Genomic DNA, 23,840 nt, shown 5'->3' with positions numbered 1-23,840 from the left:
CCACCTATCGTTCATGTTCGAGAAACAGATCCCAAATATTAACTTAGGGTGCCGTCAAGTTGTAGTTTTGGTTTCTTCTCTGACGAAGTCTTAGCACTAGCAGAGCAACAGCACAGCAACGTGAGTGTCGTGTCCGATCATTTTGATTTTGACCTCCCAATGATGATTGTGACTCGTTAGATCGAATTTCAAGTTTACTTTTGGCCGAGTGATTTTTTGTGACTTTTGTGCTTATGCGTGTTTCGGCTAGTTTGTGATGGTGAAGTATTGCTTATAATATGACTTCATTGATACCCTTGTCATCCCCAGTAAAGCGATTGCTCGGTTGGAAACGAGGTATGCTTTTCTCATTTGGCAGTAACCTTTTGGTTCTTTTCAAATAGTATTTAGTGTTGAATCAAATAGATACAAACAATCACATTTTAGTCTCAACACAGTTGGAAAGAATTTCAGCTAGTGAAGTAGTAAAAATGGTACTCTTGAGTATGGGAGATTTGACAAAGAATTTAACGATTACTACAGCATAACATATTATGCAACACTTAAGAAAAGATCAATAGTTCTTGTAGAAGCATTTACACACCATATTTTTGTTCCTGTTGCCAAGTTGTTTATTGGTCTTTCATTTATCCATCTGACACAATCAGTTGCCAAGTGTTAAATAAATGTCAAATTTCTCCTCAACCTTTCTATTGAAGGTGAAGGTGAAGAAAAGTGGAGTGAAAAGGCAGTCAAAAGCCTTGTTAAGAAGCTTAAAAAAAGTGGTGGCTTAGATGAACTGGAAAAAGCTGTAACTTCTCAAAGTTCCAGTACAAAGTGTATTACAATTCCAAGGTATGTAACATGATAAATAACATAAACAATCTATACCTATTTAACCTAGTCAATTACATCTTTGCAGATCTTTAGACGGCCGTCTTCAAGTATCCCAACGTAAAGGACTGCCTCATGTAATTTACTGTCGCCTGTGGAGGTGGCCAGATCTTCAGACACACCACGAATTGCATGCGCTTGAAAATTGCGAGTACGCCTTTCAGCTCAAACGAGACGAAGTTTGTGTTAATCCTTACCACTACCAAAGGGTGGAAACACCAGGTATACTTTACACAATGTTTGTTTTTTAATAAGCAAACACAACTTAAACAAACAACTCTAAATAAGATGTTTATTTTCTTTATGTTTTGAAAGCTCAATGATCTGATTTGATTGATCATTTTAAAGAAAACATGTTTTTCACTGCATTTCAGTAAAAAGTTACTTTCTAATAATGTGTTAGTAGCAGTTGTAATTCAAATCATTTTGAAGTTGAAGACCTACATACATAGCTTGATTTGTATAGGGCTTCAGGCTTTGTACTTCAAATCAAACTGTATGAGGTTTAGCTGGAAAATTGCTCATCAAATTTACCCTCTCTAAAAACAGTAAAGTAGTAAAAAAAAATATTAAAAACAAAATCCTGGGAAAGTTTGCTACTATTTACTTCAAACAAATTACATCGCCTTGGGCGTGACAAGTGTCCTATTGTAAATACTTATCTGTTCTCAGGAATTTTACTCTGAAATGAAGTCATAAAGAATTGTCGGTCGTAAAGTAAAACTAAACGTTTGTTGCTACAACTTTAAAGCACATCTGTTTTGAATTAAGTGTGAGTCATATCTCACTTTATCATCGAAAAATTGAAAGAAATGAAACTCCATTAGACATTTCTTAGAATTTGGTTTAGATATGTGTGAGACATCTCGTACCCCGCATCAATTTAATATGACTAACAAGTGACACTGTTCCAATTGCTTTTTAAAAATTTACAAAAACCAAAAACCTAAGGCTTTATTTCTCCCGTGTAGTTTTACCGCCTATCTTGGTACCACGCCAAGCGGAAACTGGAGTGAGCAGTGTCAACCTTTCATCGCCAGGAACCAATAACAATCATCAAATTGTGACAAGCACGGTCGCCACAATTCAAGACCTGCTCTCGTTGGATGATCTTCCGTTATCGATAGCCGACGGTCCAGACTTTATCATGTCGACCGCCGGGGTGAATTCACCTAGTCCTGCTTCTATTGGTGGAAGCGATGGTGGTGGCGGCACTTTTCCATTAACAGAAACACCTCCCCCAGGTTACATGTCAGAAGATGGCGACACGCAAGAACCCGCTGATTTAATGAGTGAGTCATTCATATTCATTCATATTCTAAATTCTGTAAATAATGTATGCTTATCCTTTCACATCTAGATGTCAGCCGAGTGTCACCCAGCCCCCCCATCGACGCCCAACCGGTTATGTACTGCGAACCGGCTTTTTGGTGTTCGATTAGCTATTATGAATTGAACACACGCGTGGGAGAAACTTTTCATGCATCTCAGCCATCCATTACCGTTGACGGTTTTACTGATCCCAGCAACTCGGAGCGGTTTTGCCTGGGGCTGTTATCAAACGTGAATCGTAATCCTGTTGTGGAGCAGACTCGCCGTCATATTGGGAAAGGAGTTCGTCTCTATTACATTGGTGGCGAGGTCTTTGCTGAATGTTTGAGCGATTCGTCAATATTTGTACAGTCACCAAACTGCAATCAGCGCTACGGTTGGCATCCAGCAACCGTTTGTAAAATCCCACCAGGTAAATGTGTTCGTTTGGTATCAAATAGAAATGAGCTATATCATTGTTTTCTTTTTCTTTAGGTTGCAATTTAAAAATATTTAACAACCAAGAATTCGCCGCTCTTCTATCCCAGTCAGTGAGCCAAGGCTTTGAGGCTGTTTACCAGTTGACGAGAATGTGCACTATACGGATGAGCTTCGTCAAAGGATGGGGTGCCGAGTACAGACGACAGACAGTAACATCTACCCCTTGTTGGATCGAGCTACATTTAAATGGTCCACTGCAATGGCTAGATCGAGTTCTGACTCAGATGGGATCGCCTCGCCTTCCGTGTAGCTCCATGTCATGATAATGGAACAACCATTGAAGTGATTAACACACCTTCCGGATCAGCAGTATCTTCCTCATCGAAGATGCTTCATTGCCGAATGAATTAGGTCACTCAATTGTTTTCTATTGACATTTATCCATACTAGCGTTTGGGAAACGCAGATGAAATAATAGTTTCGCAAACCTGCTTGCGCCGATTAATTCTTATTTTCAATTACCCCTTTACCCCAATTATGCTCACTTGCAATATTGGTGAGTCGTTCTCCTTTTTGCTATTTCTTTCACTCCCTTTTTCTTGCCGTTTGTTCCCTATCCCTTACTTTTTCCTGATACGCTCATTATCCATTCATTATTCCACTCGGATGTGCAATAGTCGATTCAGTCAGACGAAGCAACATAGCCCGCTCCTTTGCTGCCGTACGATTCCCAGCTTAAAGCATTTAATATTTCCCATAGCCCAAACTACCTCGCTAGCTGCGTTTCGCGTTGCTCGACGTAGTCCACTACCAAAAAAAAAATAACCGAGAGCCACTCAGGTCGATCAATCAGTCGCCTTTCCGATCACACACACCTACAAACCATGTCATATTCCGTGACAACCGATTGTACTCTACCCCACCTCAATATTACTCCGCGAGCGTTCACCAAATGCTGTATCTACTTTCGTCCACATTTTCTTTTGCCCATCGACCGACAGGCAGACAGCAAATCATGATTCATTGTTTTACTGTTCAAAGGTTTTCATTCTGAGCTGTGCTGTTTTCAATTGAGAGAAAAATCTTTCTTTTCGTGTTAATTCTTTATCCTCGTCTCACTTCTTAGGTTCTCCCTTGTGTTACGAATTTCGAGAGAAATTGTAAACTGTTTAATGCGAGATCAATTTAGATATTAACAGCAGTGCATTCGACGCGTTCATATTATAGAATACCCAATTTTTCTGTTGCTAGCGTTTTCTTTTCTAGGACTGTTACTCTCTATCAAGGCAAAAATACCTTTAAACTTAAAAAAGATGCAAAAATTCTGTTGTCTCAAAACTGATGTGTATACATTAATGGGAATACCAATAAAGGTAAACAAAAGTTATCCAAGAATAATTCCTTCAAAGTTTCATTTGAGAAAAAGTCAAAACTTGGTTGTCACACTGTTAAAGTCGAACATTTATGTGAAATTATGAAGCGGCTTGAATTTGAGCCGTTTCCGTTACACACGACGTTGGCGTTGGATAAACGAGCTGGTTTTTAAATAGTCCAGCTGGTCATTTGAGACGGCAGTTACACCTTCCACAAAATCTTGGACAAAAGCTTCATATTCCAGTGAGTTGGCGTTGCTCTTCAGGTAACTAGATCTCGTTCTATATCTCCGGTTTACACTACCACCTCTAGTTATTTTTCATAATTATTTGCTGTCCTTTTGAATTTGTCTAACCAATATCTGAACGATCACTGACAATTTTTAAATGTTAATTTTTTGGTAAGCTTATTGTAATTCGCACGTGTAGTATACGTCCAGACAGAGATTATTTCTAATGCTAAAAAATAGTTGTTTAGTTTTGTTTGCGCTTTTCGTTCGGCACTGTCGAGCATGATCAAAAACTGCGTCAAGGATAGAAAATAGTACGACTCGAAGACACCTACGATATTAAATTTCATTTGATATAATTGTATCAGAAGAAGCGCACGAGTTTTGGCTTCAGAAATTTCATCCGCTTTTGTTCCAGCTGCATATCTTATAGTCCATATCTGAGTTCGAAATCAACGAGGCATATAGCAACTACATAAGGCGGAAGAAATCCCAAGTTGAATTCGTGTTGGTTCTGCAGTAGCTGCGTGAACACGTCGCTGGTAGGCGGGAGCGTTGAGATAAACCAATTCAGCTTATTCGTCTCTTTAGAGTCGTCGCGCTGACCTGTCTTCCCCATAAAGGTAGACAAGTTTGTTAAACCACGGGCTCCGATCTCTCTTGCTGTGTCCTCTCCGATTTCGACCAAAGAAACAACTTTGAACTGGGTAGGTTTTAGGCTATTTTCTGGCAATATTTCCTTGCGGGTAAACACCTTTTTTGTTTTGTTCGACCACATGTAACACTTTAGTGAAGGGAAATTTCAGTTCTATTTTTATAATATTATTCTCGTCTTCGATTTCCCTAATCTTCTCTAACATCGGAGTATTTTTATCCCCTTTTGAATAAAACTTTATTTTAAATCCGGTGTTGCAGAGACAATGCGTCGAAACGGGCAGTCAGGTAACAGCGCGCACAATTCATTTCCACTTTTAAGAAAGCAATCGAGGAATAACAATTTTAAGTAATTTATTGCACTTGTATCTTTTATTTGCACACACGCGGAACATTCTAGTTCCCTTTTCCAAAATCAAAGTAGTCCTAGGGTGAATGAATTTTGGGCGTTCACACTGCACCCTACATCCCTATCATATTTTTAACTTTATAATGTTATCTACATTGTGATTCACAAAAATATGTTTTCTTTCAAACTATAGGCACAATGAGTTCTCCAATGACTCAACAAGGATCTCCAGGTAATTTAGAAATGATCTTACTAGATTTTTGGGTAAGGCCAGCTCATTAATAATCTTTATCTTACTAATTCTCCAGGCATGTTGCGTCGCTCAGTGAGCGGTAGCTCAGGATTGAACAACTTGGCCAAGTCATCGAGTTTCATCCGTCGTAATAACGACCGCGATGTCATGGGAAACAATGTTGGAGTCAGTCCCGGAGGCAGCAATGCCGCCTACCGCGCCTCACTGGTCTCGCACTACGCCGAAGATTTGGATAGGCGTCGTCGCGCTGAACGAGCCGTCGAAGACATCCGCACCGATGGAAGTAATAGAACAATACATGTTCTATTCATTCTCTAAATGGAATATTTACACATTTCCTTCACTCTTTTTTAATTTAGTGTCTTCGGACAATTTGAAGATCGATTCTGTTGAGTTGTACTCGCGTGATAACGCCCGTGAACATCGCACTGACCGCTACGAATTAGTTCGTGACACTGGCCGAGTATAATTTAAACTTTCATGAATTCAAGATTTCGCCTTTTTTTAACCATACTTTTTTTTTGCAATGCAATAGGACATTGGATCGTCGTCGTCCTTGGCTATGTCTATGTCGATGACTAACATGTCTTCATTGTCATCGATGGACTACCGTTCATCTTCTTCGTCGTCCACTACTGTTCTTCGTCGTGGCCAGCCTTTCTTCATGGCTGTGCGCATGAAGGAACGCAACTTCGATCCCCGTCGCGATATCCTCCGAGCATCATTCAGCTTTGGTATTTGTCGAAATTTAAAAGAGTCTAAACGCTTATTGTTTATTTATTTATTTTGTTTTTGCCAGGCCCGAATCCTCAGGTTACCAAGGGAACCAAAGTTGTTTTGCCTTTCCGCATGAACCAACGTGAATTTAACCGAGCCCCGCAAAAGTGGGACATGCGCCTTCATCAACAGGAGGGTTTCAACATCACTTTCCAAGTATGTTATATTTTCAAAAAATTACCCTTTTGAGAATGGATATTATTCAGCAAATTAATGATTGATTTTCATCAATTGTGTAGGTCCATATCCCTGCCAACGCACTTGTCGGACTTTGGCGTGTGACCATTGAAACCACCACCACGACTCCAGGCGCCCGTGTCGACGAATTCCGTTTCAAGGATGACATTTACATCTTGTTCAACCCCTTCTGTCGAGGTTTGTGCGTTTTTTAAATTTGATTGTTCAATCATAATGTTTCTATTCCATATCAATAGACGATCCCGTGTACTTGGATAGCGAGGATCTGCGCCGGGAGTATTTGATGAACGAAACAGGCAAGGTGTTCGTTGGCACCCATCACCGCCCCAAGGGCCGTCGTTGGGTCTACGGACAGTTCTCTGATGTTGCTCTGCCAGCTGCCCAGCTTTTGTTGGAACAATCTGGACTCAATCCAACTGAAAGAGGCAACCCTGTCCAAGTTGTCCGCGCCATTGCCTCAATCGTAATTCAAATGAATATTAAGCGTTTCTTTTCTATCTGATTATCACAAATTTGTTTATGTAAATCAACAGATCAACGCAAACGATGGTTTTGGTTTGTTGGAAGGCAAATGGGAAGGCTCATTCGAAGACGGAGTTTGCCCATGGGTATGGACCGGAAGCTCCAAAATCTTCGAGCACTACTTGCGCAATGGATCCAAACCAGTCAAATACGGCCAATGCTGGGTGTTCGCCGCTGTGGCTACTTCCAGTAATTACCTGGACTTAAATCCCAGAATTTAGATTAGACGTTCTACAGCACTAACTATTTTTCACCTTGCAGTCTTCCGCGCTTTGGGTATCCCATCTCGTCCCGTGACCAATTTCGTTTCCGCACGCGACACCAACCACACCTTGTCGGTCGACAAGTACTTTGATGTCTTTGGCGATGAGATGAAAGGTGGCCCAGATGGTGACAATCAGGATGCCTTGTGGAACTTCCATGCTTGGTAATGTTTTTCGACTACTTTTTTTTCATTCGCTGAAAATAACATTTGGTGATTGATTTGGATAGGACTGAGGTATGGATGTCACGTCCCGATCTCCAAGCTGGATTCAACGGCTGGCAGGCTATTGACCCCACTCCTCCTCCCCAGTTCTGGCAGAACAATTCTGGAGGTTCTATTCATAATACGGCAAACAACTGTTGAGTGGTTTCATTTTTGTGTATTATTATCCATCAGATCAAAAGAATCGAGGACCATGGGCTGTTGAATCTTTCCGTCGAGGCCCATCTTCCGTCGAGTCTGTTCGTCGTGGCGAAGTTGGATTCGCTTACGATACCCCCTACGTAATTAATAGGCTACTGAACATAACCAAAACCTTCTCGAAACAGTCATTAGACATGATATTAACAATAAATATTTTAGTTGTTTGCTGAAGTCAACGCCGAAGTTAGCCACTTCCAAGAGGATGAGACTTCTCATTGGGGATTCAGAAAGATTCACGTCAACAACTATCAGTAACTGAGGAAGAATTATATTTTTAATTTAATCTGCTAAAACCCAATTATTTTCCCAGTGTTGGCCGCATGATCTTGACCAAGCGACCAGGAGCTGATGATGATGTCAGTGATGCCGATGCTGAAGATATCACTAGTCTGTACAAGAATCCTGATGGCATGTCCCGTTACCAGAAACACGGAGATGGATTCTTCAACTCTCACTTCAGTATTTTTATTTCGAATTATTACTATTTTTATTATCAACCTAATTCTGACTTTATACTCTAGACCAAGGAATGTCATCTCCTTACCTAGAAAGAAGAGATAGGGATAGGGATATGATGCATTACCCAGGAACCTCCGTTCGTCGTCTAAGTATTGTCGACATCGCCCGCAAGCCCTGGTATGATGAATCCCGACATGCAGTTGACCCAGGATCAGCAGCTGAGCGTATGTCATCCATGAACGCAGCTCGCAGCGTAGAGCGATCACAACCCATGTTTGACAACCGACCAATTAGCGATGACGTTTATTTCGATTTGATCGAGCAAGACAAAGTTGCCTGGGGACAGCCGTTCAACCTTCAAGTCCACATTCAGGTTCTTTATTATACTCCAATATTTTCTTGCTTTTTTAGAATTTTATTTGCTAATTTGTCAATTGAATTATTACAGAACCGTTCCCAAGAAATGAGGACCATCACGACAATCCTGTCCGCTAACTCCGTCTATTACACAGGAGTTACCGCTCGCCGCCTTGGCCGCAACGACCGCCAGTTTGTCCTTCAACCTGGAGGCCGTACGTTACTCTTTCCACTAACAAATTTTACACAACCTTTTGGTGCAAAGTATTTCTAGCATATTTATTTTTATTTTTTTTTCATTTTAGGTGAAACTCTGCAAATGCGAGTCAGCTGGGATGAGTACCGCGACAAAATTGTCGACTATGGTCACATTAAGATTTACGCCATGGCATCCGTACAAGAAACCAAGCAGTGTTGGAGCGAAGAAGATGACTTCCAGCTTGAGAAACCCAAGCTGGATGTTCAGGTAATTTTCCGGAATAGAAATAAGAAATCTATTTGATTCAAATTGAGCTTTCCACAAATAAAATCACTAACGCTTAATGCCTTTGATAACACATTTATTTAGATCCGTGGAAATCCTCAAGTTGGCCAGGATTGCTTCGTCACATTCAGTTTTATGAACCCCATCTCAGTTACTCTGACTGAGTGCGAGTTCACTTTCGAAGGGCCTGGTCTGGTACGTGCCCAGACTATTAAATACCGGTAAGTTGGACGAAAATTTATAACAAAATAACAGATAACGAATACGATAGTAATGATTTAACTCAAATCCTCCAGTGACGTGAAACCTGGAGAGATGATCAGCTTCGTTCAGAAGTTTATGCCTCGCTTCAATGGTGAGCGTAAACTTGTTGCTACTTTCAACTCCCGCGAGTTGGGCGACATTATTGGTTCCCGTCCGATCCATGTCCGCGATTAAAAGGCAAATCCTTCTACAAAACCGGACTATGGAACTCCTTAGACATTGCGATCTGGACCTTGAAACGACTTTGGACTTGCCCATTGAACATTGTTGCAAATTAGTCAAGTAACTTTTTGCTTTAACCTGCACTTTACAACCCTTTTTCATTGCAATTTAAAACTAACAAACACTCTCGTTATTACTGTATTCAACTAACCAATCTAACCTTCTCTGTTGATGGTGTAGGTTTTTAATATTAACTGTTATTCTCTTACTTTCTGGGTGATGGTTTAGTCAGTCAGAATAAATTTCATCAAGCCGATGTACCGTATAGTGTTTTTCTTTTTCTCCACTCTATTATCAATGGAAGTCACATAGGGCTCATCCGCCTAATCCGACATAATTTTTTTTTACCATTTTTAGATTGTGCAATGCAGAAATTAAAGTTGCCGTTTACTTTGTGCACTGCAGGACGGGAGACAAGTCACAGTCACAGATGCGGAACTTATTTGTTCAGCCAATTAGAATAAGAGGCGCGTTTTTGCGCAAAAATTCGCAGCTTTACGAACATATCCCAACTTCAATATGGATACTACAAGAGAAGTATAACCAGCTTCCGGAATGTCAAGTGACGTGATGACAGGAACACGCTCAGAAACTGAAAATAAAACAAAAAACTGGCTCTGCTTTTCCTGCAACTATTAGAATGACCGCAAGCGATCGCGACACAAGAAATGAAAGTTTGATGGGCATCTGGTTTCACTAGCTAGTCCACCGCACTTCATCGACTATTGATTTGACAGAAGCGCGTGCGATAGTTTCAGGTGAAGTAGTTTGTCTGCTGATTCTTTGGCTGATTTCAGTTATTTTCAACTCCACGGAGCAGAACTAATAAGGTAAATCAATTAAATTTTTCTTCATGAAGGGGTGGTTTACAAAAGCAATCTCCGACAGTTCTTAGTTCCTATTAATTAATCAAATTTTTCGAAAGTAATCTACAATAACATTTAAATTTTAACTATAGCAAAAATGTTTGGAAATTGATTAGATATTCATTACCCAAAAATGTCACTAAGATATTCCTATAGAATACGATCTTTTACAGCAGAACGCACAGTAGAATTTTAAGGGACTTACAGTTTGAAAAATTTGTTTTGATAATAATTATTTTTCCTTCCCAGCAAACGAAAAAAAAAAAAACGCTTTTGATTTAAATTCCTCAAATCCCTTTCTAAATTAGTTACGGACGTACACAAGTAAGTGAGTCAAGAAATCATTTTGACAATTTTGCTTAGACCGGCTTAGACGGATGATGGATATATGTTCTCTAGTTATTAATCTGATTTCTTGAATGGTAATAGTAATAAGACAAGTTTCTTTTCATTCGCATTCGATTTTGTCAAGAACTTGTTCTAGAAAACGGGCTGGTTAGACGCATAAATAGAAATAGGAAGAATATTCTTCTGAGATTAGCAGATTCTTGTTGGAGAAACTTTTTTCTGGGTGTGTTCGCCGTTGAAACTGAAATTTCACTAAGTTCATTACTCTTTTAGAAAAGCGTCATCTGTCGCAGCGAAGACAAACACAATATTTTACTAGAGCTGCTAACCCAGACGAAAGTTGGTTATACTCCTAGTGAACCGGTGGAAAACAAATTCCTTGACAAATTTAGTTCGCATTACGAAGTATTGTTACTGCGATAGTTTAAACGAATATGGGAGTGGTGAAGCGTCCAGGAGAAATCAAACAAGTTGATCAGGTTTCTATTGCCGAGTAAAAGTTAATTTGCTTTCTCCAGCTGCTTCCTTTCACTTCGTAGATTATGCGACAACAAATAAGTTCAAAACTGCCTGTTTTTTTACGCGGTGTTTTCAAATTTTTAAATTCACTCTCAGTTCAAAGTAACCTCATTCGACTCCACAACGTGTTAGTCTCGCGCGTTTTTCCAGTATTTTCTCTAGCAACTTCTTTTCACTCTCTCCTTGAGTGGTAATAATAGTGTCAACAATTCAAATTTCAATTCAAATTCGATTTTTTTCATTCAAGCCATTTATGGAAAGCATTGTTAGGTTATAAAAGTGAGACCGCTGCTACACCAAAACTTCACACTCCCGACAACTCTTCCTCTACTAGGACGCAATAAAGATTCCCTCGTGAACTGCAACTGTGAAATCGTTCTCCGGCAGCCATGGCGATTTTAAAAGTAATTATTTTTCAGCCAATTGTAAAGTATCAAATGGGTCAGTATCAAATATAGATCTTGTTCTCTTGAAACAGATTGCTCTGATTGCTGCTGCTTTAGTGACATTGGTGGGTTGTGCAAAAAAGAATACTAAAGGCGATTTGGAACCGATAGCAGCGACCCATGGAAAAAGACACATTAGTCCCGTCCATTACGTGCAACCTTATGCTGGTAGTCTACAATATCATAGGCCATCTGTTCTTGACAGCAGTGATTACTACGGTGAAAGCGACAAGGGAAATGGAGGTAATTAACTCATTTTTCGTCAAGTCATAATAAATTAACAAAAATCGTTTTTCAATCCTAATGTTTCGATCCGTTCAGGATACGTTGTGATCTCTCACGAAAAAGAAAAAGGACACAAAATAAAGGGGAAAGGAGGCAAAGGAAAAGGAGGTAAATGCATCGAAATTTTCAGCTAATCTACCCGTCTTCAACATCTCTGTTTAAGAAAATGTTAATTTGACTATTCTTAATTGCTTGTGAGTAGGAGGCGGTTATGGCAGCGGATACGACGACGGATACAGCTCATACGAACACGAAGGCGGCTCTTACGGAGGTAAAGCCAAAGGCAAAGGATCTTACGGCAAAGGAAAAGGCTACGGAAAAGGAAAAGGAGGATCGTATGGCAAAGGAAAAGGGGGCAGCTACGGAAGCAAAGGAAAAGGAAAGGGAGTATCTTATGGCAAAGTAAAAAGTTACGGAAGCAAAGGAAAAGGAGGATCTTACGGAAAAGGCAAAGGAGGCATTCCTTATGGAAGCGGTGGATACAGCTACTCATACGGGGGCGGCAACAACAACCATGGCGGTGGATCGTCTGAAAGCCACGGCAATAACAACGGAGGCAATTCATACGGAGCCGTTATAGAGTCCTACGGAACAGTAGGTACAACGTACGGAGCAGTAGGAACCTCGTACGGATATGTGGGTAACTCGTACGGACATTTAGACACTTCATATGGAATCAGTGGAGTTGGATACGATTCGTATGGAAGCAGCTTTAATGGAGGTGGAGGTGGCTCATCTGAAAACAACGGAAATGGAGACAGCAGTGGAACATGGGAGAATTTACCCATCGGCAGTATTTTAGAGGGCAACAACGATTCCGGAAGCAATGCGGGCAGAGACGAAAGTGTCGGAACAGGCGAAAATCAATCCGAAGGTGCCATCAGAAGCAACGTAAACGAAGGCAGCGAATCTGGAAGTATTGCAGATGGAGGGAGTGAATCCGGAAGCAGCCTTGCAGGAGATGGCGGATCTGGAAGCAGTGCTACCGGTGCATCCGAGGCCAGCGGGAAAAAGCGGAGCACTAGTGAAATTGACGAAACATTATCCGATAGCGAAGTCGAGGGAAGTACTACACCAGTTACACCTGCAACAAGTAGTACTGCAGCTCCAACTAGCGGAAGCGGAAGAAATGGGAAAACCATCAACGTCTCCATCAATACAAAAGGTGGCAGCTCGAACGACGAAAATGGAAACAATACTGTCAGGGTAGATTTCCAAACTGACGGCAATGACAGTGGCGAAAAAGCATTTTCCGTCAGCGTCCACTTTTCAACCGCCAATAATGAAAAAGGTCAAAATAGTAAAAAAGCATCACCTCAAAGCTCAGACACAGGTGCTGATATTCCGGACAGTGGCAAAGCATCAGAAGCCGGGACTGATGGTAGCAGCGCAACAGTTTCTTCGGGCGGTAAAAGGAGCATTGTAAATGTCAGCAACGAAAGCGGATCGGCAAATGCAGTAGCAGCCAATAAGGATTCCGGAAATGGAAACAATGTATCCACCAATAGACCACCGGTTAGCAACAACAGTGGGAAAACTAACAGCTCGTCGTCAGGAACGAAGAGCGATGGCGAGCAAAGGACCAATGCAAACAAGGGGAAAGATGAAAACCGATCTACTAGGAATACAACCTCACCATCCGTCAGGAGTACACCTGGGACAAGTCAAGAAAAAAATAGCAGCCCTGATTGCGTTGGCGGATGCTTCAGCATCACACCTCTAATCGAATCCAACAGCAGCGGAAAGGCCAGCGCATCGCACATCGTGAGCAGTTCGGTTTCCCCTGGAAGACCTGGAAATGACAGAAAAGTGAATAGCAACAGAGCAAGTGTTGGTAATAAAGGTTCTGTCGATAGCGAACGTGGAAGATCCGGTGCGGCTAGTAGTGCATCTAGAAATACGACTTCTGGAGTCGTGACGAAAGGCAGCACATCGGGAAACAGTGGCGGAGGATCAGTTGGTAATAGTAGCACTCGCCGTCCTGCCAGACCAAGACCTACGCCATTAACTGAAAAAACAACTTCCGAGAGAGTTGAAGTAACAGCAGTCAATCTGACTGAAGGGAATCACACCCGTCATACTCCAAGGTACAGACCATTGCCATGGATGGAACCTGCCGTTATTTCTCTATTCGGGTTTAGTGGGAATGCCGGCGAGGTTTCTAAAAATGTGAAAAATATTGATGACGGAAAACGTAGTAACGCTAATGAAACACGTATCCCAAGACTCAGACCCACATCTAAACCGGAAGAAACTTCATTTTCTGGAAGCGACGGATCTGGTGGAAGAAGCCAAAGAGAATCAAATAAGCAACAGACGAGTGCTGGAAGCAGTGGATCCAGCAACGCTCATAATACGGCTGTCCGATATTTGCCCAGATACAAACCTCTTACTACGACGGAAGGTATTACTCATTTGTTTTCCAACGACTCTGCCGTTGTTGGGAAGGATGTTAAAGGATCCTCCGGGAAAGACGGCAGCGATCCCTTCGCTACACTACCAATGCTAGTTCCATATTTACCAATCGATACGTACTACATTCCACTTCGCCGATTAACGAGGGGACACAAAAAACCAGTTGTGACGTGATGCCATTTATTCTCATCCAATTTGTTCATCGTTACAGAGATCTTTCATTTTATCGAATTATAACTGTTTGTTGAGTTCAATTGTACGGTGCTGTGTGCTTTACAATCAATACACCGATTAAGTTTTTTTGAAATTTTTTCGCAATGTTCTTAGAATTTTTCGCTAAAAATAATTCGGTCAGTTTTTAGCTGTCAGCTACATTCCTTTCACATTCTCTCGCACACTGCAAGGTCAAACGACACAAAAGATCGTTTGGCTGATTATCATGACATATGTCACACGTCGCAATTGGAGCGAAATGGCGACAGTATAAAAAGAGTCGGATGCAAGTAAATCCCCACATCACATCTGAGATTGTTTGCTCTTTCAGCAGCATCATCCATCTCCGCGTTTGAGTTGTTCAAGTCTTTATTCCTAATCCAAAAGTACAAATGGGTTTGATAAAAGTAACGTATTTATTGCTTTCATTTTTAAATTATCTTTTTTATTGTTACTTAATTATTATATTACGATTTTGAACAGGCTGCGTTAATCCTCGTGATTTTCACGACACTGGCTTACTTTGTACTACCCGGCAATGCCACCAATTCCGAAATGGCAAAGAAGAGTGATCTCGTTTCCCCCATCTACATTCAAGATTTGAATGCGGACGAGCACAAAATGAAGAAGTTCAGAGGTAAGATGTTAAAGCGTCAGAAATTGACACAATCGTTTGCGTGTGTACATCTTATTAAAAATCGCTCTTGTGATATTCTTGTGATATTCCCTAGGATACGGAGGAGGTGGTGGATATGGGGGATATGGAGGATATGGATATGGTCATGGATATGGGGGAGGGGGAGGGGTTCGGCGGAGGCGGATATGGAGGAGGAGGCGGGGGTGGAGGTGGTGGAGGCGGTGGATCAAGTGAAGAAGGACGTTGAACCACTTGCAAATTTGCTTAAAGACCTTTAACAAGGACCAGTGAAATTATTATTGGTGATCTACAAAATTTTTAAATTAAAAAAAAATTATTTATTTAATTTAGCAAACGAAAGAGAAACTCGACTTTCATATTTTATCAAGCAAAACTAATGAGTAACATTTCATAATGTTCTATTTCTGCATCCGTTTCAGTGCTCTGTATACGTGCGTGATTATACAAACAAGAAATAAACGAAAACAACAGATAGGTGTTTACACTGCAAGTTTTAGTATATAGGTGCAGAGTCTAGATAAATCAATCGTTATTAGAGAGATAAGAAATCACGACATTTAAGTTATTCCCATTTCGTCAAATTTCTTAATAGCGAAAGGGAATGAATTGTGAACTTTTTACACGAATAGATTTCCCTTGGATTTTCCCTTGAAAAATTCATCAGTAGAGAATGTGACGGGTTTAGAAATCAATGTATCCTGGACGAAAAAAGACGTTGAATGATCGATCAAGTTTTTTTTTTCTACAACACAAAAAAAAGGAATGACTTTCACTCTTAGACTCGAAACATATTTGAATACGAAAAAATCGTCCGTTTATGTCAAACTCATTAGCAACTATTCAAGCGTGAAATCGAGACATTATGATGCAACCGTTAGATGAATCTAATATAAAAAGGACAGCCGTCCCCAAACTGGATCATCAAAGCAACACAGACAGTCTGTTCCATCGGGACACCAATTATTTGCTCTACCCAGTCCAACTGAATTCGCAAAATTTTGCTATAATTATTTAACTGTCTGCCAGCAGCAATGGGTTCCATCAAAGTAATTGAATTTCTTGTCAAAATTGCAATATAGCCTTTTGTATAATTTAAATGTATAATTTTTGTTATTGTCTGAAAACGCAGATTGTTTTGATCCTAGCGATTTTAGTGGCAGTGGCTTACACCTTGGAGACGGCCAGTATTCCCATCGTCGATAACCAAGATTTGGGAGTGGCTGGCAGCACCATACCAGAGGCCGTCTTACCTGACTTGAACGCAGCCGAGCACAAGAAGAAGAAATACAGAGGTAACAATTCAAATTCATTTTCTAATGAACTATAGCTTCTGATTCTTGAATCGTCGTTCGCCAATTACAGGACACGGACAAAGTTACGGACACAGCAGCGGTGGCGGCGGTGGTGGATCCAGCGAGGAACGCCGCTGAAGAATGAGTTTGCATAAAACATGCATCCGCATTTGCAATATCTATATCATATGCTCTACTTCTGTAGCCCTTTCATTCTTGATTTTCTCTTCTAAACGTCGTTTCCAGCTCGCAATTATTTCAGCTGGACATTTATCGATGTGCGATCCACAAATGGCATTTGTATTTTTGAAAAGAAATAAACAGAGACTATATAATTGAAATTCACTTTCGTCGGTGTTTCTCTCTGCTGGTTATAGTTGTTTGTCGCTTTTCCAAATGACAGGCCACCTACTTTCTAGAAATCGTCCCACTCACTCAACCGAAAAAGAGTTGCAAAACGAGTTCCAAAATCGCCACTGTTCATTAAACACGATTAAACATGGGAAAATTTGAACGGAATTTTCTTTCCTTTTTCGTGAATATTTGAAAAAAAAAAACGTTTCTCACTGTGTCACGGCCTTGCACGTTGCCTTTTGAATACCTCTGTTAGAAAACAGCTGTCAGATCACTAACAACTAGACAAACTAAACTATTCAACAGGCAACAGCACGGCGGATGTATGCTGTGTGCAGGTGTGGTCTGCGAAACTGACTACATTCTTTTGGGGACCAAAAACATGTAAATATGCAAATTAGGTTTTGTAAACCTTTTAGCGACAGGAAGAGAACGAATCTCTAAACCAAAGTCTTTCTTCGAAATCCGCGCTATGGAAATCCATAATGGCGGCTAAAAAAGTAAAAATGAAAAATTGAAATAAGGGAACGGGTGAGGAAAAAAGTCGTCGGACGAATCAAATTAAAGCAATTTTGACGTTCAGAGGGGTGTAAACAGTATGAGTATACATGCAAATGGAAATTATTAATGGTACATTCATAAACTATTATTGTTTTTCAATTCATGGATTTTTCTGTCTTATTACGACTTACGAGCCATGATTTCTCTTGTGTTAGTAAAGAATGACCCTTTCATTGACTCGAGCCCACATTTTCTTGTTTCGAAAACAACGGTAGAATTTATTGCTTGCCTTTCACTTGTCCTTGGAATAAACGAATAACTGCCCCAGACAACTCAAACTCACTTGTCAATCAGCATTTCACCAATAAATATTGCCTATGGGCTAAAGTTGTTGACGTATAAAACGGAGACACATTTATTCGATTCGTCACATCACCAACGATTGTTTTACAAGTAACAATAATCCGCTGTTATTCCCAGTAAAGAAAAAAAAGGACTCTGGATTCGCTGTAACAACGATGGGCTCATTCAAAGTAAATTTTTAAATTTTCGTCATTTCTTCTTGTTTTGATTTCTTACCGCTATGCATTTTTTCGCTTAGGTTGCGATGCTCCTTGCGGTATTGGTGGCCGTGTCTTTCACCATGGAGGCAGCTGCTAATCCCATTGCGACCGCCCAGGATTTGGGAATTGCGGCCGAAATGAGCGGGCTGACGAGCCCCGTAGAGACGGCCATCTCTCATGATTTGAATGTTGCTGAGCACAAGAAGAAGAAGTACAGAGGTAAAATAATACGCTGTGAAAAAAATGTGTATTTCTTATTGCCTGACTTAATCTTCTACTTTATTATTTCCAATCGACTAGGAGGTGGAGGAGGTGGTGGCGGTTCCAGCGAAGAAGGTCGTTAATAAGAATTAGGAGAAAAAAGGGGAAATTCCAGGGCGTTGGCAACAGAAGGTAATAACAGAATAAATCACAAGAAAACAATTAGCCGTCAGGCCATTCGACTTATTCTTGCGAATATCTATTCCAGTTCAAGGAGAGTGCCTAATGCGGTCACCAGAGACAGCGCTTTGATTACTTTTCAAAAATCATTTAGACGTATACATAAATACTTACATCGTGTTATCCACTCATTTCACATGCTGCGATGAAATCAGATTTATTCAATAAAAGAGATATCCGTACGAAAAACAATATTCTGTGTTATTTTAATCAAGTTGAATGAACAAAAATGAGCGCTGCAACCTTTATATATGAAGCAAATCAACGATAAGAATAGCCTTTTACTTCTGTCCAGTCGGTATCAAGGGGTCCGCAACTCAAATTTACTACAATAAAAAAAGTAAAAAAGCAAAAAAAAGTGAAAAAAGGAAAAAAAAAGGAAATTTACTTTACGTGCTAAAAGAAGGGCGCGCGCGAACGAACCCCCCCTCCTCCCCATCCCCTCCCTACCCTTTTATTTTCGCTTGAAGGAAAGCCTATCTCAGAAGTAAAAAAGGAAAAATAAAGCAAGGAAAAAGGAAAAAAAATAAAAAGTAAATTTGAGTTGCGGACCCCTTGGTCGGTATTTGGTTATTGAATATTGATATCGAAAGTTGATTGACCGTTCATTTGTTAGTGACCTGCTGTCTATTAAGAATGCAGCCATTATTACCATTCAATACAATAAGAGTGGTTGGGAGAAATCGGACCAGATAACTGGTCAGGTTTTGTTTTTTTCTGTTACACAATTCCGCACGAGTAGAACAATGCAATTGCAACGGTTTTTTTCTTTGGAAACTTGTCGTTCAATCAGAAGCTGCAGACATGAACATACCGCAATTATAGACGAGTATATCTGAGACAGGTATATATCAAATCCAGACAAAAGAAAGGGAAACCCGTATTATTATTATTATTATGACTGTCAAATAACCAATTGGGGTTTATCCGGTCTTATTATCGCAACCTGCTTATCACGCTGAGGAGTAAAAGCAGTCAAACGTACTGCTTGCACTTTTTCACGATTAGAATTGTTAACTCAACGCATGTGTATAGTCTGCCTGGGTGAAAGTTTCAACTCCAATATTTCATTTTCTATTTCTGCCTTAGACGAAAGATGCGCTATATGGAAAGAGGTTACTTAAATAATGTTACAGCTAATAAGTTGAGATAATAAGATACACAAATGACCAATATTACATGGGAACACAGGAAACGTGAAAGGAGTCGGACAAACTTTTTCCCATCAGAGACGGTCCAGGAACTATAGTTGAAACGATATGGGAAGTCATCCGGTTTCTTCCTCAGTTTAGAAAACCTTATCTGTTACTTTCCGTTTCCGCGTGTTCAATCAATTCAAATGTAAGCAAGTTTGCAAGTTTTCTCCGATGGCGACTTGGTTTCACTTGTTCCTTATTAATTGCCAGGAAACGTTTTCCCTTCTTTGCTGCCGCATCACGCTTTTTAGACTTGAGTGGTTTATAAAAGGATAATTTCCCAGAGCAAATGTTGACATAACTTATCAGCTCTTAGTCCCGGACGCAGCACATTTTTTCAGTTCGATCGTGAAAACAGTTGAAATATTCCCACATCATCACTTGTGATTGAACTATAGCAGCAATGCTGATCATTTTGAGGGTATAGAGTACACATTTATTGATTGCGCTGCTAAAACATCCTGTTTCTAATCGCTCACGTTTTCATTTGATTGATTTTTTTACCCACTGGGAATTTCCATTTGATTTGTGTCTGGGAATTTCCTCCTCCCGCAGAATGCGATGCTCGTCGTGATTTTCGGAGCGATGTCGTCCGTCCAGTATAATCACATGGCTGCCCCCTGGCAAGATTTGGAGTTGGCTGAAGCCAAATACCAGGTGTCGTCTGTGCCCCGCGGAGTTACTTACGGTAATTGAATCAAATTCACCCGACGTGTAATAAGCTAATAACTGTAATCAAACGTTCATTCAGGAAAAGTGAAGAGTAGTTATGGCGTCCCTAGCAAGTCATACGGCAGCGGATACATTGGCCAAGGCTACGGAATTCCGAAAGGAGTTCCGCTATTTCGATGGGATGCTACTCATCCGAAAGGCAAAGGAGCTCATCACGGTAAACACGGACATCCCGGTAAAGGTGGGCATCATCACCACCCCCACCATCACCACGGCAAAGGAGTTGTGTACATCATTAAACCAGCCTACGTTAAACCCGCCTACGTTAAACCGGCCTACGTCAAACCAGCGTACGTCCATCCCGTAAGTACGGCACCCATCAGCAGCGGTTACGGGTCCAGTCAGGGAACAACTGGTGGTACTACTACTCATTCCGGATACAGTGTCTCCAGCGGCGTCTTTAGCAGCACTAACACAGGACAGGCCAGCGCCTACGGTTTGACCAACAAGAAGCCTTTCACCGCGTTCAAACCGTTCAAGGGAAAAGGTAGTCAAACTCCGTTGCCCGTAAGCGAAGAGAAAGGTGTTGTCGGTTCGCCGGCCATAGAAGAAAAACCTGCCACCGGTGGCGAGCTGGTCACGCCGGCCGTTGTGGCTCCGGCCCCCGAGATTGTTGCTCCACCTGCCGAGGTCGTTGCCCCCGTTGCCGTTATTGCTCCACCTGCCCCGGAAGTTGTTCCAGCGGAAGAACCGCTGTCGGCTGAAGTTGTTGATGGAGCGGCAGAGCCTCTGTCTGCCGAAGAAGTCGAACCTGTTTCCGGTGAAGTTGAAGCGCAGGTGGTGGATGAACCAGAGCTGGTTCCCGAAGTAGTTGCTCCCGAAGTAGTTGCTCCTGAAGTGGTTGCTCCTGAAGTAGTTGCTCCTGAACTAGTTGCTCCCGAAGTAGTTGCTCATCCAGTTGATGAACCGGAGATTGACGTGATTGAGGCGATTGTCGAGATCGTTGAAAGCGCCACAGAAATTGCCAATGCTCCTGATGGGGAGGTGGAAAGTGCCACGGAAGTTGGCGGAAAGGATCAACAAGGAGAGGAGAATGAAATCAAAGAAGGTAAAGAAGAAGAGGAAACGAAAGCTGGAGAAAACGGAGCCAATAGTGAAGAAGAAGGAGGTAACAATAACAACAGCGATGAACGTTAAAGAGCAAAGTGTGTCATCTCCTTGAAGCTGTGATGGTGTTGTTATCTCAAAGCTGAAGGCCTCAAACAAGTCAGTTTGTTTTGGCGGTTGCATAACAAAAGTATGAAACTCAAGTGCGTTACTAACCTTTTATTCACATTATGTTAAATGTCTCAATTCAATATCTCCAATCTCACATGGGTTGTACCCACGAGATCAAAATAATAATACACACATCTTTTCATGTTTAACTGTGTTTTAAATTTTTGAAAAAATTCCCGCTCACGTTCACGAAATACTCCGTGGTCTCACCAGTGGTTGACATCGTCGTTAGATGGCAGAAGAGCTTACCTCCCGCGGGATTTTCTAGTTTTTTATTTTTTCAATTGTAATAAAAGAAAAGATTAAACAGTAGCTCTATTCGTGAACCAAAAAAACAATTGCAGTTCGTTCAATGTCACAGGGTTGATGACGAAACCTTTGGATCAATTGCTGAATGAAAAAAAGAATAGGAGAATGGAATTGCGTTCTGGCCAAACTTTGGTGCTGCGCACATTTTCTCGGATGACGAAACGCAATTGAGCGAAATCAATTCGAAAGATCGCCATACCTGGTCTACAAATTCATTAACTCGACTCAGATGTCCGCCCACCTTTTTGTTAATAAAAGATTCGATGAATATGAATCTTTGCCGACGGCGAGTCCGCCCTATTAGAGTAGAAGCAAACCCAAATTTTGGCCAGTGCTGGGAAAAGGAACAAAACAAAGTCAAATAACCGGAATCATCTGTTGTTGTCTCGGCGAACGTTCGAAGCCTTATCAGCAGCAACAACTGACCCAAGATAATCAAGTCGGCTGGTGTAGTGGAGTAGTTCCAACCAGTTTTTTTCCCTCCTTTTTTTTGTGTAACTTTTCTGCAACAACAACAACATCAACATCAACAACAACAGAAAAGAAACCTTTGAGGTTACTTTCACACACAGACATAGTACTATAGACTCGCACTCCTCTATATACAATGTTATGCGCATATTCTCCTCCCATTATTATACGATTCGTTTCTTTTTTCCTAAAGGAAAACAAAACAAAACCAAAGAAACGTGTTTGCGTGAATTCCGGGTCTGCTGCTCTGCTCTATTGATTGATGACACGAAAACGAAGGTTTCCCAGCAGTGCATGCCGAAAAACTTTTCTGTCGTATACATACGCGACTCGTTGTCTCTTTATACTTTAACTGAGAAACTCGTTTTATTTCCGAAATTCTTTTATAATTATCCAACAGGCAAGCAGAACTATTTATATGTAAGATCGTCATCATCAAAGCAACAAACAATCTCGCATTGCTGCTGTACAAGAGGAGAATAGAACTTTCAACTCTGCGTTCGAAATGTGCAGTGTCCTACTTGCCTATTTTTAATTAAATTGTGGAACGCAATGAAAATCCTCCCTTCTTCTTTGTGTAATTTCTGCTCATGTGGTTTCGAATTGGTCACAGCACTTGATCCTTCTCTCTCTCGGCTTGTTCCAAATATAAAAGTGAAAAAAGAAGAAGAAGAAGAAGAGTCCGCATCATTTCGATTCCCAGAAAGAAAAAATGTTAACACTGCAAGTGGCTGTAAATCAGAGTAAAAGAAACAGGAGCTCCAGGCATCTCTCTTTCCCAGTTTCTCAGAAAGTGATTCTCTCACTCGTCAAACAACCTCCAAAAAAGTATAGCCCGTTTGGGGATACATCAAAACCTTCTTTTTTTATTTTATTTTTTTGATCTGCGAGTTATATTAATCCGTCAGCTGCGATTGCATAATTTCCATTTCTAATGTAATAATTTTTAATATCTATAAATGTAGGGTTCGGCCCCCATAGACCAGTAAAAAATACACATACACAGACGTTATTATATACATGTCGGCCCTTTAGAAAATGAAAATAAAACTTTTCGGATATCATCAAATGTGTAGTAATAATAATATGAATGCAAAGTCTGACACTGATGGCCTTCATATCTGTCTGCTGATATGTAGGCTTCGTACATTTTTGTCCCGCGCGAATGCAGGTCATTGCATTTATTTCGTAATAACTCGGAGGAGCTGCCGAGGGAGAGAGAGAGATAGTCACCGGGGAGATTATCGTGTCCGGATTATTTCCTCTTTCTATTTTAGATACATAGACCCAGAACCTCGTTTTTTATCTGTAATTCCATTATTATTTTTTTTTAAGGAGGAAAAAAAAAGAAATATTAAAATTCCCATTTTTGTTTTGGGGTCGCCTCCCCCTCAAAACAAAAGATGAGCTCTGTCATCATGTAGCGGCGGCTCGCAGCAGCGATCGAGGCAAATGATGATGATCGCCGCCATCATCATCATCCGCTCTGGCTGCGCTATCTCGACCCTGGTTGCTGCTGCTGCCGTGATGTGTTTCCTGAAGGATGAAGATGCATATG

General features: G+C 40.9%; 5 protein-coding genes across 10 annotated transcripts; all 5 read left to right on the top strand.

Annotated features, from left to right (window-relative positions):
* The first annotated feature begins 70 nt into the window (after nt 1-70).
* On the top strand, nt 71-4,012 carry LOC124312656 (mothers against decapentaplegic homolog 3-like). The gene is made up of 6 exons (XM_046777144.1): nt 71-336; nt 699-834; nt 902-1,095; nt 1,845-2,165; nt 2,234-2,617; nt 2,680-4,012. Exons 1-6 carry the CDS (start codon nt 279-281, stop codon nt 2,946-2,948), a joined length of 1,362 nt encoding a protein of 453 aa, XP_046633100.1. The 5' UTR covers nt 71-278; the 3' UTR covers nt 2,949-4,012.
* A 718-nt stretch (nt 4,013-4,730) lies between these two features.
* On the top strand, nt 4,731-9,711 carry LOC124352489 (hemocyte protein-glutamine gamma-glutamyltransferase-like). 2 transcript variants are annotated; one of them, XM_046802015.1, is made up of 19 exons: nt 4,731-4,851; nt 5,425-5,463; nt 5,540-5,767; nt 5,844-5,947; nt 6,020-6,218; nt 6,284-6,417; nt 6,501-6,636; nt 6,696-6,922; nt 6,993-7,170; nt 7,243-7,408; nt 7,474-7,577; nt 7,643-7,749; nt 7,829-7,920; nt 7,980-8,128; nt 8,191-8,501; nt 8,577-8,700; nt 8,791-8,951; nt 9,054-9,190; nt 9,266-9,711. In XM_046802015.1, exons 2-19 carry the CDS (start codon nt 5,430-5,432, stop codon nt 9,405-9,407), a joined length of 2,733 nt encoding a protein of 910 aa, XP_046657971.1. In that variant the 5' UTR covers nt 4,731-4,851; nt 5,425-5,429; the 3' UTR covers nt 9,408-9,711. The 2 variants fall into 2 exon arrangements, with proteins under 2 accessions (XP_046657971.1, XP_046657970.1); XM_046802014.1 differs by having other exon boundaries at nt 4,731-4,935.
* Nucleotides 9,712-10,168: 457 nt separating this feature from the next.
* LOC124352578 (hornerin-like) lies at nt 10,169-14,635 on the top strand. Of its 5 annotated transcripts, none has more exons than XM_046802116.1 (5): nt 10,169-10,285; nt 11,459-11,592; nt 11,667-11,877; nt 11,956-12,027; nt 12,122-14,635. In XM_046802116.1, exons 2-5 carry the CDS (start codon nt 11,578-11,580, stop codon nt 14,506-14,508), a joined length of 2,685 nt encoding a protein of 894 aa, XP_046658072.1. In that variant the 5' UTR covers nt 10,169-10,285; nt 11,459-11,577; the 3' UTR covers nt 14,509-14,635. The 5 variants fall into 5 exon arrangements, with proteins under 5 accessions (XP_046658072.1, XP_046658070.1, XP_046658069.1 ...); XM_046802114.1 differs by having other exon boundaries at nt 11,450-11,592; XM_046802113.1 differs by having other exon boundaries at nt 11,436-11,592.
* Nucleotides 14,636-14,827: 192 nt separating this feature from the next.
* LOC124352502 (neuropeptide-like protein 32) lies at nt 14,828-15,679 on the top strand. Its single transcript, XM_046802030.1, has 3 exons — nt 14,828-14,954; nt 15,031-15,184; nt 15,279-15,679. Exons 1-3 carry the CDS (start codon nt 14,940-14,942, stop codon nt 15,416-15,418), a joined length of 309 nt encoding a protein of 102 aa, XP_046657986.1. The 5' UTR covers nt 14,828-14,939; the 3' UTR covers nt 15,419-15,679.
* Nucleotides 15,680-18,953: 3,274 nt separating this feature from the next.
* On the top strand, nt 18,954-21,651 carry LOC124312658 (calphotin-like). The gene is made up of 3 exons (XM_046777146.1): nt 18,954-19,973; nt 20,108-20,240; nt 20,304-21,651. The coding sequence occupies exons 1-3, from the start codon at nt 19,956-19,958 to the stop codon at nt 21,419-21,421; spliced, it is 1,269 nt and encodes a 422-aa protein (XP_046633102.1). The 5' UTR covers nt 18,954-19,955; the 3' UTR covers nt 21,422-21,651.
* The last annotated feature ends 2,189 nt before the right edge of the window (nt 21,652-23,840 follow it).

This window comes from Daphnia pulicaria, chromosome 8 (assembly GCF_021234035.1).
Source record: "Daphnia pulicaria isolate SC F1-1A chromosome 8, SC_F0-13Bv2, whole genome shotgun sequence".
Lineage (NCBI taxonomy): Eukaryota > Metazoa > Arthropoda > Branchiopoda > Diplostraca > Daphniidae > Daphnia > Daphnia pulicaria.
The sequence above is the reverse complement of the archived record's forward strand: the minus strand, read 5'-3'. Positions and strand labels throughout refer to the sequence as shown.